Genomic DNA, 14161 nt, shown 5'->3' with positions numbered 1-14161 from the left:
TGGCTGCTGCACCAAAACCGGCTCTGGTGCAACGATCGCCTGCAGCGTAGGGGCTGGGAGAACCCCTACTTCTGTCAGCTATGATGCCGTAACCTCGAGTCCTCCTTCCACCTCATTTGGGAGTGCATCGTTTCAGAGGAGGTTTGGGTAATGGCAGCCACATGGGTGGGCTGCGCGGCACTCTCCCCAGCATCCTGGAGAGCATGCAACACCACAACGGAGGCTATCACCGCAATCCTAAACTCCGCGGCGCCACGGGAAAGAAGAGGAGTCAAGACGATGGTGGCATTGGTCACCTGGCAAATCAGGCTTGAGAGAAACAGATGCACATTCAGAAAAAAGACACCGAGTGCACGCAGTATAATGGAGGCCTGCCGGAGAGACATCGAACAATGGAGACTCGCCGGAGCACATGCCATAGCGCCCCCTTTCGGGGATACAACGCGAGGAATAGGCTAATCCTTTGTTGTGGAGAGTGTAGTCCTGCTACCTCCTACTACGCCTCTGTAACCCACTTTCTTTATTTTCTTGTGTCTGATCAGTTGATCACAAAACTTTTGTAATTCTCCCCTGCTAAGCCAATGAAAAGCCAGAAGGTCTGGATCTTTCAAAAAGAAAGTAGGTAAACTGAGATTCCATTATTCTGTATTTGATTGCGTAAGTGCTTTACAGAAGATTAGAAATTTCTTTGGTTGACTTCTACTTCTCTGCAAAATGACTTGCTTTTCTGTTTTTCTTTGTTGCACATGTTTCCTGATGGACTTTGGTCAACCAATAATATTTGCTGAACCTGTTTGTGTTAAATACCATGAGTCACATGTTCCCTAATTGATTTAGTGGATGTTTACCCATATTTCTTCAGCTTTCTTTCGAAATAAGCAGTGCCAACTTAAATGTGCAATGCTAAGGTTATCCGTTTAGATCTTATAAAATTTACATTCTGTTGTGAGCAATGCTTGTCAAATACTTTCTCTTGTTCATATTCTTATGTGAGCAATGCTAGTGTAACTGCGAGCAATGCATACCCCTTGTGTTGTAATAGTTGACCCCGTGTTTCTATCGGATCCTAAGCTTCATCGGGACAAGCGCATAAACCATCCCATCCCGGTAGAGGGGACAGAGCAGCTCAGCGGGCTAATCAGTGACCTTTGTTGTATGTGCAGTAAGAGGAGGTTACAGATCTTAAAATGATGATACTATTAGTTGGAATTTGACTCTGCATGCACAGGCTAGAATGGAATAGGATTAGCCAATGAAGTAACTTCTCTCCTGTTTTGATCAAGGTAAAGACCACTACTTCTTTGCCATCATGATGAAATGCGTGAATATTTCCAGGTTGCTTACCCATGTGTTTTGCATATATGATGATACTAGTAAGCAAAAAGGATAATGTTGGTTCTCTGATTGTGATAATTTGGACATGACTCAGGCTCTTATTATTTGGCTACAGAGATCTGGTTAGCATTATCCTAAAGAATTATTTCTGTTAGTCGAAGATTCTTAAAAAAATGCTGGGTTGATATATAATGCTGCTTTAGTTGATAGCTGTGCAAATATGGAAGTTATATATGATGATGTTTTGCTTGATAGCTGTGCAAATATCCATGGCATTTTATCAGTACATGTTGATACAGGTAAATAGTATAAGCAGCAGGTTTTAGACTATGAATACCTGATAATTGTTTTCTGTTTTACGTTTTAATAGCTAGACAAGAATAGGAATATGCTGTGCAGTTGGATAATTTGTTCTATTCTCTCACTGCAGGCCGCGGGAGATATTTTCTCGAGGATATCTTTCATATTCAACCGTTCGTGCAAGTCCTGTCTTGCTTAATGGACATGAGGATGTCTTGATTGCTGGCTGTATGGAAGCACATCCACACATGTAACTCAGTCATGTGGGATACATATATATTGTGTCGAATTCTGATAAATGTGTGCGTGTTGATCGATTTTCCTAGTAGGTATAGTGCTGCATCGCTCATTTTTGTTAATATGCTGTGGTTGTTATAGCAAGGAAGTTTCAGTTTTATCTCCACTTAAGTGATTGACATGGAAGTGAATGTGAAGCATCAGTAATTATCCTAGTTGGTGACAAGTAGAGCTAGCTGTATGCTCACTGTTTACATTGCTTCTAACTTCTGTAGTATGCTCACTGTTTATATTTTCTGAAAATGGTGATCCTTGTCTTGACATTTTCTCATGTTCTGCCGAGCTGTTACTGATGGCCTGGTAATTCTGTAGTTACGAGTCCATGCACTGTAGTAAATGTTTAATCTGCTTGAGGTTTCGTTTGCTACATTTTCTCACCAAACAGTAGATTTTATTTTAGGCAAGTTAAAATTCTGCTGCCATACTATTACTGATGCTGACCATTGATCTAATCTGGCTGTGTGCAATCAAATATGCTCTTCAGAAAATTTGCCTATAGCAATAACATACTACCATAATTTTCCTACACGTGCATAATATAGTAATGTGATATAGAACTAAATGCATAGAAAAATAACAGAATGGAGTATGAACAAGGTGTGACTTGCTTGGTACGTTTGATGAAGATCGTTGCACTCACAAAAGTGTATACAATAATATAGAAAATAGTGAACATTTTTTTGGCCCAAAAAAGAAATACAAGTACATATAATATTTTTATATTTTCTATTTTGAGCTTTATAAATATTCCCTAAATATAATACTAGGGATATAAATAATTCCCAAAAGCTTTTTAAACTGCCAAACAAAAGATCAAATAATATTTAAAACATTTCCAATTTTTTTATATTGAAGGGGTCATATTGCCTTCTCTCATTTTATTTTAGTTTTGAGTTGGATTTGTTTTAAATACTGAAATCCAAATAAGATCCAATTAAATATGAAAAATGAATATTTAGGGAAGTCCTTTTACTCCCTCCCAATGTAAATATTCATTTAACTTGGGTAAATCCTAGTCAATTTTAACTAAAAGCAAGCAACACAAGCAAATTTTAAATTAATCCTATTTAAATGATTAATGATTCAAAATTCTAAATTTTGGGATCTCACAAACTGATTCAAGAATGTTGCTTCAAGAAGGATGGTGGACTTCTTAACATGGCCCTGATATTGCCATTATAGAGCTTTTGTGCAGTTCTTCCATCTCCGGTGCATACAATCAAGAGATCTGAGCAAACCTGGCCACCCTCTTGCTTCGGGCATTGCTAGGAGCCTCTCAGTGTCTACAACAGTTGGCTCTCTCAAGTACCAAGGTCCAAACACCTCGACCACTGCAGTAGCAAATCTGACCATGGTGTATTCGCATGTGCTCTCGGACATTCCGAGGTATTTGTCCCCCGAATCTGCGGCCATGCCATATGCAAGTATTCGCATCCAGCCATGCACTTTTGGTGATAAGAGAATCCAATCTTTCCTACGACATCCTTCTTCAAGATGAAGTAGTCATCAAAGGACCGGACGCCATGGTAGAGACTATCAAAGAGATTCTTTTTTCGCATCCGAAAGCGCCAGTGAAAATTGTCAGATGATAGGGCATCCGGGGCAACATAATCGTCCATTAACTTCAAATGGTTGTGTGCACTGTTGCGGTTGAGCACTTGATGACCCTTGACCGATCCTTTGATATCAAGAACGTGCTCCTCCGCACACTCCGCGTCTGTACGGATTTCCTGCATCATCACTGTTTCATTTGTGTAGTCATCCTTGTCGGACGAATCGTTGGAGGACTCAACATAGTGCCATATCTGAATCCATTGCTTCAAAGAAGAAGGGACAAAAAAATTTAGCACGGTCATTTCACTGAACACTTGCCGGGCATGGTGAAGTACAAGTAATAATCTAACAAAGTAGTAAGAACTAAGACATCACTACAGATTAAAGAATTCAGTCCGTGATCATGCTGCCACATTAGTCATCTATCCTTCCCAGATCTATTTGTTGTGAAAATGTGCCTGCATGTATCAAAAGGAAATAGAATTATAACCTACTCCCTCATATCCATATTAATTGTCACCGCTTTAGTACATAAAGCAGCGACAGTTAATATGGATCAGAGGGAGTAGTTCTTCTCAATGATATTTGGAAAACTAATGAAAGTTACCTAATTTTCTTTAGTTGGCTGGTTAGATCGTTGATCTCCATGAATGACAGCTTTAGTGACGATATAGTTCCGGGTACCTCTTGTGCTGCTAATTTTGACAATTTACGAGCTGCGATTTCCATCTGCTGCAGAGCCTATTCACAATGAACAAGAACAAGATGTATTGGTGAAAGAGTATTTTTGAGTTCATGAGGAATATATAGCATTTATTGAGACGATTTACTCACTCTCCATGCTGGAAATGAGACGATAACTAGTGATAGAGCTGAGCTGATCACCTGACATTAGGAGGAAAGTTGAACTCTATCGATTAGCAGTGTGTGCAAGGATTAGAATGAACTTTGACCATGACAAACAATAGATGCAGAATGGCCTAGGATTACAGCACTCTACTACAGCATACAAGCGAGCGACGCATGAGAAAACTGCCACAACTATAACTCAGTATGACCAAATATTTAGCAACCATTTGAACTGAATGGCCAATTCTACTACAGGCTAGCATCCGTACAGGACGAGCTGAAACTAGCTTCATATTTCACCGAGCCATTTCAGCACATAAGGACAAATGCAGGGTGGCGACATTATTTTCTTTCAACGATTATCTTTGAGTGAGCATCTGTACAACCTTAATTCCTTATGGAGTGAGGGAAAGGATTGGACGGTGGAATTTGAAAGTGGCAAAGATCAAAAGAACAATAAATGACAGAGTGGAACCAAATAAGGAACAACGAGGCGAAATGCACAGCAACCTGCAGGGGGGAGGGTGTTAATTTTCAACTTCAGTAGAAACTTATCTGAACAACCAATAGATACCATGCAGTTTCCAGTTCCAACATAGCCGCACTGATAAGGAACTTTTAAACTTTTGCAAGCTTATTGTAAGATACTCCCTCCGTTCCAAAATAGATGACTCAATTTTGTACTAAAGTTAGTACAAAGTTGAGTCATCTATTGTGTTGAGTCATCTATTTTGATACCAGTTTAGAGTCGTCAACAACTCACAAAGGGCTGCAAGTTCTACACTTGTACAGTTGTACTAAGTACTAACTAAAAATGCTTAAGCATCGTAGGGAAGGAGTACTATCTAACAGGCTCTCGGCTAATCTGTGACTTCAAACCTTGTGCTATCATATCCATCAAGATCCCAAAGTACCAAGCCCCTTAATATTTCAGACAAAGTCCATTCGTCCAGGAAGTTGATACATTCTTTGGCTCCTTGCAACATGGAAACTTGTGCTCAACTAGGTATGAGGTCAATCCAGTTAGGCCTTATTCAGTTAAACCTCTTCTGTGCGGGTGGGTGGGGGTGAGTGAGATTTGACTTTTATGGGATTTAATCCACCCCAATCCACTTCAATCCCCTTCAATTTTGTTGCAACCGAACAATCCAACCAATGTGAAAAACTGCAGAATTTGCACGCATTTATCTTCTACACCATCGTCAGGAATTAACCACTGCATGGGTCTATCGAGCAATCAAGAGCCGATAGCTCAATGCGAGTGAAATGTTAAAGTGTGCTGAAACTTGACAGATCTGCTGGTAACTTGCTAAGACACAAGGGACAAATTCCCCAAATAACAGAGGCATACCAGGCCGAGCACGAAGAGGAGGAAAGCGAGCCCCGTCGCGGCGTCCCTCCGGACGGTCCTGGCGGTAGGGGGCGGCGGCGGAGGTATCGTGTGTGCTGCTACGAGGCGCGGCCGGGTCTGCTGGCGCGCGCTGCCGCCACCGGCTGGGAGGCGGGAGGAGGTCGAAGCGCGTGTGGCCCTAACGGGGAGGCGGCAGCGCGGGTGTCCCGACGGCGGCGGGAGTTGCACCGCCGGCGAAGAGATGAAGAGCCAGCAGCGGGGTGCTGTCTGGCCGCACGACATTGGAAGGCAGCGGCCTAGGGAGAAACCCAGCAAGAGCATCTACAACAACACTGCTTGATCTGAACATATCTACACAACTAACCTGAACATATCTACACAACTAACAACCAGATGTACAGAGAAACACACGCTTTAACACAAAATACCTGAAGAATCGCCAAAAAAAGAAAGACCAAAGGAAGATCATGAAAAACGTTCGATTTGCCATGATAAAAAAATCTGACGTTCGATTTGTAGCGAAATACAGAAGAAACACTCCAGAAAGAAGCATACTATATTCAATTGATTGTTACATCGTCGTATGTTTTACAAATACAATAAACCTTTTTACAAACCATGTGTTGCCTGTTTACTCTAAGTTTTCACCGTGCAAGCACTCCATTCTTCATTAGACAGCAACAGCTATACTGGATACAAACGTGCCTTTTTTGTCTTCAGAGTTGAATCATCCATTTATTCTTTGTTTAAGAAAGAAATAAAAGGCTCTCTCTTTTGTTTCAGCTTTTTACCTATCAATTCGTTTACAGCAGGGCTCCCATGTCGAAGATACCCAAATTCTAGGATACGTACGTGGAGATCTTCGGAAACGTCATAGTGCTCTCGACTCCTCAAGCCGATTCTGCGAACCCGATTCTGTCCTTGCCGAAGTCGAACACGGTGTGGTAAGCGCCCATGAAGACATCCCCGAGAATCCTGCAAGGGTTCATGGCAAGTTTTGCACTGAAAGAGGGGGGGAAAAAGGAGGCGAAATGTAGGTGGTGTAAGGTGCTATGCTGCATACCAGAGAGGACCACGTGGGGGCGGTATGTCGAATGCCATGAACCCACTGATGCAGACGGTTTGCCCTGATTGCTCAAGTTTCACAACGTACTGCAACACAAGTTTCACATGGTGTAAGGATGCATGGAGATGTGCAGCGATGAATATAGATAGGTACTCCCTCTGTAATAAGTAAATATCAGAGCGTTTAGATCACTACTTTAGTGATCTAAACGCTCTTATATTTCTTTAGAGGGAGTACTAAACTTCAGAAGTTTTTTCTCAAACATGCACCTAAATGCATGTTGTTGTGTATTAGAAGGAAACATCAAGATATGAAGGCAGAGTAGAATAGAGAAGAACAAACAATGAAGTCAATGTAATTTGCTTTCCAACAAAACTCAATCACATGCCATGCACTAATTGCCTCATCCTAAATCTCGATCTAAGAGATTCTCTTTTATGAACTTGATCAATAGGTTTTTAAGTTTTGATTCAACCTATTTGTCTGTACATATATCTATCTCACTCTGAATGTATAAGATTCCTAGAAAATGTCTATACTTCAAAAGTACGGTATGAACTGCACAAATGTTTCACTGATAACTTGTTCACAGTATGCTAAGAAAATAATTTAGATGGTGAAGTCGATTGGTTGTTTACAAAGGACATCATATGGTAAAAGTAATACTAATGGTATTGAAGTTAGGAAATGCGCTGTAAAAATGCACCTGCTCTGGTGTTAGCACGAAAGTCTTGTTTGCGATGGTGAAAGCAAGATTCGGCATCTTTGACATCTCATGGCAGCTGACTGTTGACTCTCCATTGGGGCTTGGTAGACGCTCGCACAGCTGTAATAAAAGGCAAAAATCTTGTCACCAGCTACCCTTTTTTTCACGAATTACATAGCATCAGAGAATGGAAAAATGCAAAGCAGATCACAAAGGAAGTAACCTGGTTAGCGTATTGCAATATTAGCTCCTTTGTTTTGTTTTCACGGAGTTGGTTCTCTATCCACACAACAGCCATTTCACAGGCTGTGCACATAACATCCGAGCCAACATTTTCTTTACCGACAACGGATTCAATCCCGTTGCTGCAGAAATTTATCCCATCGTGAGAAGTAGTTTAATAGTAGTACTGAGAGGGCAGGTTTATTCATGGATGGACATTACAATGTTCTGTCATAAGGAACTAACCTGACAGAGTGAGTACCATCAAACAAACACAGACCAATCTGACTGCATACTTTCTGTGGCTGTGTCTGCACGAACATAGAGCATTTCCATATCAGTTACAGTTCAGGGTTAATTCATAGAAGAACCGTCTCATGAGAAACTCTTCCATGGATGGAAAATTTGAACAAGAGACAGAATATAGAGAAAATTTCAAACCTGTGCTATTAACAATTCAAGGATCATCTCTCCGTACTGGCTCACCACCTCTTTACATTCCGTGCTGATAATTCCCTCAGCTCCAATTGCATGGTTCACCTGAGCAACTATAGCCTGCAAACATCACAACATAGGTCACCATTTAGTCATGCCATATTGGCATAAGCCATAATCTAGTTCAGTACTTCTAGGCCTTCACCATATTTGACAGATACCAGACACTATCTAGCATTCAGCTTCGTTCAAAAGTAATTAATCTAGTGATCAGTAACTCCCGCTTAGCAACAAAATCTCTGGTCCAGTGGCCATGCTCATAAAATACAGAATAAATACGGAAAATATTTGGATAATTAATTTGAAGATATCGATGCATACTGTTGGGCCAGCCAGCAGGGAAGTCCCAGAATCCACAATAGCAGCACAGCCTTTGGTACAGAAGCCAGTAGAGTGGCCATCAATCAAGAGATCACCCATGTTAAACTGCCAGTAACCTTTGCGGCTCACAGGGACATACGTGTGGTTTCCCTTATAGTGATCCGGGTCCATGCCACCGAAGACAAGCTCACCACCAGAAAGTGAATCAGAATCCCGGTTAAGCCAAAATGAGAATACGTCGTCAGCGAGCAACTTCTGCTCTTGCATGCTCAGCCTGTTGTCACACAAAAGAGAATGGACTTGTTCACTTGATAAACTGGCAAATGTGGCTGATGTGATTGTACACAAGTGGTCTAGGTAACTTGATGACGTACCATACTGGAGGGGCTTTCCCAACGGAGATGTCAGGGTAGCCAAGGCCAAGGATGCCATCAAATTTCCCGACGATAAAACTAACACTTGTTTCACGTGTTGTCTCAATGAATTTCTGAGATGAGAAAATAAATTACAGTATTAGAGTTGTAATAGGTGAAGGTTAACATGAGGAATTATTATACTCAACTTCTAAGTTACCTGATTTTTCACAACAAGGTCCCCAACCAACACATTATCATTGCTGAAAAATCCAGAGATTGCACCAGAACCATATGTGATTTTGCAAATCTCACCTGAATAATTTGAATAGAAAACAAATATGATATTCAGCAATTTACTCTCGTTTTTTCGAGGAGGAGGAATACCCTCGGCCTCTACATCTCTTGATGCACACAGCCATTTAATCTCGTGAATAGCGCAAACATGAGATCCCGAATTCGGAAAGGCAAATCATACCATCTGCTTTGTAAGTGCTTGACTTGCTCGACTTGTATTTGGGGTGGAGGTAGCATGCTATCTGCAGTCCATTTGCATTCATATCAAGGAAAAAACAAACATAATGTACAAGTCTTCCACAGGTTAAAGCAGACATGAATTTGGTAAATCTGCGGCACTGACCGAGAAATAGCATTTCGACGAGGGAACCCACAGGTTGGAGCTCCCGGTGTCGAATATCACCGTGAAATTCTGCGGCGGCGTGCCGAGGCCGATGACCCCATAGTACTGGGTGTTGAGATAGTCGACAAGAGGCACGATGTCGCTGTCTGAATCGCTGCTCTTCAGCCGGAGGGCGCCTTGCTGCCTCGCGGCCTTTGCTGCAGCCAGAGATTCATAGGTCAAGCTCTTCTTGTTCAGGTTGATCCTTAGCAGTCCATCAGGCGAGGAAGCATCGTGCGGCACGGCGCATGAAAGAGCCCACAGACAAGTGGTCACCAGTAATAGGAGCCTCTGCCCCATGGTTTACAGAAACTCAAAAGAGTCTGGTTAAAAAAAATTCAGCCGCAGTTAGCCAATTCATCCTTGTTCATGTGTGGTTGAAGCCAACTTGGAAGTCAAACAGTGATATGTTGATATGTTCCGTTATTTCAGGACATAGAACCCAAACTCTCAAATAAACAGCAAATTTTACAACTTTGGTAACGCTCCTAATTTCCCCTAAAACAAGGAATTGACAACTAGTGTATCATGTACGTCATCAGGTTTATTGCAGATTCAGTACAGTTTCTTTAGCGCAGTAGAAACCACAGCAGTTTATATCAGCAGGATTTGCACAAACCAACCTGACATATACAGGCCAATCACACAACACACCCATCCATCCATCCATCCAAGAACAACAGCAAGTACTAGCAGTATATGGACCAAGCTTGGACTCCCAAGAACTCAAAAGGGAATGAACCTAACACTCTAACAGCCCAACTGATGTGTGGTGACGGCAAGCAAGAGATTGATTTTATACCAGCACTGCTAGTATCACTAACCACATAGAAGCAGAAGCTTCGCTTAATCGGTGAAATCCCTTACCTCGCCTGCGCCGCTGCGTCGGCCTGCGTCGCTCCTCCGCTCCCAACTCTCCCAAGAGATAGCAGACGGGGGATGCTGTGACTTGCGAGTGAGACGGCGGCGGAGTCAATGAGGAGGAGGGGGAAAGGGAGAAGCAAGAAAGAAAGGAAGAGACGCACCCGCCAATCACACGAGGGAGAGTGCGCGCGGCATATTCTTTCCTCTCCGGAGGCAGCTGAGTTCATCAAAGCGTGCGCGGTACCGAGCTACGTGTCGCTCGGCCGTGGGGCCGGACGGGGTGCGGGGCCCACTTGTCGGTGGCTGGATTGGCGGACGGGTGAGACGAATGGACGGGTCGGAGACATCGGGGCCGGAGAGGAGAATTGAAGGCGCGCGGCTCACGAGAGCAACGTGTTGCCGGTGGCGTGCTCCACGGCCCCGCGATCTTTTTTACTACTTATAATTTTGTTTTGTATTCCTATAAATAACTTCAGATTTTTTTTTTGAGAATTGTATAACTCACTCCCGAATTAAGTGCGGTGGTATTTCGTGGGCCACGTGAGCTGGCCGAGGTTGTGCGGAGAGTACGCTTTCTGGGCTCTCTGTTTGCGTTGCTCTATCTCCGTGGAACCCCGCATTTTGCGGGCTGCTACATCTTTTTTTTAGGAAGATTTGAGCCCATTTGCAGTAACTGATTGGGGCCTTTGCTGCGCCAGCAGCCCGTGGTCCTCCTTCCGGGCCAAGCCCATGTTACATTCTCTCACTAATTTCTTTCAGAAAATGAAAATATCTTCTCTGAAACTGGTTATGTCATTCAGAGTCAAGAGGTAAGTGGTTTATCTACCATGCATAGATCCACCGTTCATGGTTATTTTGAGATCAGTATTGCCATTTTGGTTGTTGTAGATTCTTATCTTGTTTTAAAATGTTTCAGTTTTTTTTCTTGTTTCAATGTGTATCGTCATGTTTCTTTGGAGTACCAACAATAGGTAATGCACTTGTTTTGGAACGGGTTTGCTGGTAGAAGACGATACATAATGAAACATTAAGATGCACTTTCTAATGAGAGGGAGAACTCAATGCTAAGCTTTGAAACAAGATAAATTCTAGAAAATGTTAAAAGAAGTAGCGCAAATCTTAAAGTAACCATGGACAGTGGATCCATGTATTGATTTTCTCAAGGTAAGGGTTGCTCTGGAAAATAAAACTGGAACAAATCAAACACTAGAATTGGTGCATGATGCCAAACTGTTCATCCAAATGCACTTACTTTGATCCATGAGTATAATTTTGCACTCGGCACACATATTATATAATCCCAACTACCAGGCATGCATGTCTTTATACACTGACAAGCGGATCAGACATAATACACATCATATGACTGAATCATCATACGAATTGTCTCAAATCTTCTTGGACCTAGCTAGGTAAAAGCTTCTTGGAGTAGTTAGTACTACTACCGTTGTGGAGTCGTCGACATGCAAGACGCGGCACTAGTTTCAGGAATCTGCTCCGTCGTCACCGGTTGCAGCTCCACGCCGTTGTCGCCGTCGACGGCGAGCCGCTCATACTCTCCGATGTAGTCGAGGTGGACCTTGTCGACCACCTCGTGGTGGTGGTTCTTGCACACCATGTAGATCACCGGCTGCGCCGCCGGCGTCAGCAGCACCACCACCCACAGAGCCACGAACGTCGCCACTCCCGCGGCTACCTGGATCCCGAGGCCGAGGCCCAGCGCGTCGCCCAGCACCAGCCGCGCGAAGGCCAGCTGCAGGGCGACGAAGCAGCCGTCGAGCGTGAGGAAGACGGCCGCCGCGGGCCAGAACTTGCCGGCGAGGAGCGCGCGGCTCTTGCGCACAGCGGCCAAGAGGACGGCGTCCTCGAGCACCGACGCGACGCAGGCAAGGTGGAAAACCGGGGCGACGTAGGCCGCTCCGGCGAGGCAAGCGGCTGCGCCCATCAGCTGCAGCGGTAGGCCGACCTCGTAATGGAGCAGGAGCAAGGCGACGACGGAGAAGACCAATATGATATAGGCAAGCGCGAGTGCGAATAAGAAGGTAGGGATGAGCCGCGTGAGGGGGACACGGGGGAGGTGCCGCTGGAGTCTCCGAGAAGCGCGGAAGTCGCCCTGGGTACAGTAGAGGGAGGCGATGAGGAAGACGTAGACGGCGGTGCAGACGAGCGAGAAGAAGTCGAGGACGATTATCGAGACGACCTCGAAGAGTAACCCGGCAAGGAAACCGACGAGGTGGAAACCGTCGTCGGCCTCGAGGAGGGAGCTGAGGCCGCGCAAGGCGGCGACGTGCGCGAGCAAAAGCGCAGAGAGAAGCGCGGCTTCCACGCCGGCTGCCGCGTACGGGAGGATGGAGCGGAAGACCGCCCGGTAGATCTCGCGACAGATGCCCGCGAGCCCGAGGCCTCCGAGATCCTGTTGCTCCGGTTCCCACTCCATTGATCTTGCAGACTTGCACAGTGGTGGTCGGTGCCTGGTGGTGGTCGTGGAGAAAGAACTCGACTCGTGGAGAGAAGAGACCAGCACAAGCGCAGACTGAGAGACAGAGCAAGCAAGGTGGGAATGGAGTAGGAGTAGTGGTACTCGCAACTCGCTGACCGCTCTCTTTGTTGAGTCTGCGGTCGTGACGGTAGATTTGTATCTCGTTTAGTTTGGTTTCGCAGGCAACCATTAGTACCTAAAGATTGTCTGGGATATCTGCTGCCTAATTCCCCTGCCCATAGTTGCATGCAATTAATTATTTAGAGCAGTTAATTATACTCCATCCATCATAAAATTCTTGTTTTAGATTTGTCTAAATATGGATGGAGTATTGATTGACATCAGTATCTAGACTAATCTAACATAAGAATTTTGATACGGAGGGAGTATGTACTAATTAGCCAGACAGTTAATAGGTCTGTTTCATGGGACAGGAAGATCATAGTAATTATGAAGAGTGTCATTTTTTGGACGGAAGAATCACATTAATTATGAAGAGTATGATTATTTCGACGGAAGGATCATGTTAATTATAAAAAGTATTAAATCGAGCGTTTGACAGTAAGATCACTTTAATTATGGAGAGTATTATTTTTTAAGCAAAATGCTCATGCCAATTATAAAAAGTATAATCGAGTGTTGAATGGAAGGATCACGTTAATTACAAAGAGTATCATTCTTTCGACGTGAGTATCACATTAATTTGAGAAAGTATTATTGAGGCTTGAACGAGATGATCATGTTAATTATAAAAAGTTTCACCCAATCAATAATGCAAAACAATTTGGAAACCAAGCACTGAATCAATTTGGAAATCAAGACATTAATACAATTAATTAGCCAGACAATAAATTACATGTGTAATTAATTTAGTCTATTTAAGTAGGGATTTTTCGCACCAAGTCAATTATGAAATCCAACATTAATGCAATTAATTAGTAAGACACATAATTAAGGCTACATATAATTAATACTAGAAAGTGTTTCCAACCGTATCTTTACTATAAAACCCTTGATCTCCCTTATGAAAAACCATCTGCCGCCACCTTCCCATATGCACAAGAAAACCCAGGTCCCTTGCCTCATGCAAACAGAAAAGAGAAAAAAAAAAGAAAAATATCATCCTCCTCCTGACAACCCCCTCACCCCCGCATAATGATGATTCGCTGCCTGCCGCACTACTGAACTGACATCCTCTGAAACAACGATACACCTCAGGGTTATTCCGGTCACCGTCATGCGTCATCCAAGGAGGTGCCCGCAGATGTACTTCACCACCGGCACATGTCT

General features: G+C 43.6%; 3 protein-coding genes across 3 annotated transcripts; all 3 read right to left on the bottom strand.

Moving 5' to 3' along the window:
* Positions 1 to 3774: 3774 nt before the first annotated feature.
* Positions 3775 to 6092, bottom strand: LOC123110889 (uncharacterized). Its single transcript, XM_044531526.1, has 4 exons — positions 5687 to 6092; positions 4321 to 4371; positions 4094 to 4227; positions 3775 to 3944 (listed from the first exon to the last, which is right to left on the bottom strand). Exons 1-4 carry the CDS (start codon positions 6005 to 6007, stop codon positions 3905 to 3907), a joined length of 546 nt encoding a protein of 181 aa, XP_044387461.1. The 5' UTR covers positions 6008 to 6092; the 3' UTR covers positions 3775 to 3904.
* A 136-nt stretch (positions 6093 to 6228) lies between these two features.
* Positions 6229 to 10603, bottom strand: LOC123110880 (aspartic proteinase). Its single transcript, XM_044531520.1, has 12 exons — positions 10396 to 10603; positions 9490 to 9851; positions 9328 to 9388; positions 9070 to 9164; positions 8871 to 8983; positions 8497 to 8770; positions 8122 to 8235; positions 7927 to 7991; positions 7682 to 7823; positions 7459 to 7578; positions 6750 to 6838; positions 6229 to 6661 (listed from the first exon to the last, which is right to left on the bottom strand). The coding sequence occupies exons 2-12, from the start codon at positions 9826 to 9828 to the stop codon at positions 6577 to 6579; spliced, it is 1497 nt and encodes a 498-aa protein (XP_044387455.1). The 5' UTR covers positions 9829 to 9851; positions 10396 to 10603; the 3' UTR covers positions 6229 to 6576.
* Positions 10604 to 11833: 1230 nt separating this feature from the next.
* LOC123077595 (uncharacterized) lies at positions 11834 to 12829 on the bottom strand. The gene has a single exon (XM_044499890.1). It carries the CDS (start codon positions 12827 to 12829, stop codon positions 11834 to 11836), a length of 996 nt encoding a protein of 331 aa, XP_044355825.1.
* Positions 12830 to 14161: the final 1332 nt, after the last annotated feature.

Source organism: Triticum aestivum, chromosome 1B, assembly GCF_018294505.1.
Source record: "Triticum aestivum cultivar Chinese Spring chromosome 1B, IWGSC CS RefSeq v2.1, whole genome shotgun sequence".
Classification (NCBI taxonomy): domain Eukaryota; kingdom Viridiplantae; phylum Streptophyta; class Magnoliopsida; order Poales; family Poaceae; genus Triticum; species Triticum aestivum.
The sequence above is the reverse complement of the archived record's forward strand: the minus strand, read 5'-3'. Positions and strand labels throughout refer to the sequence as shown.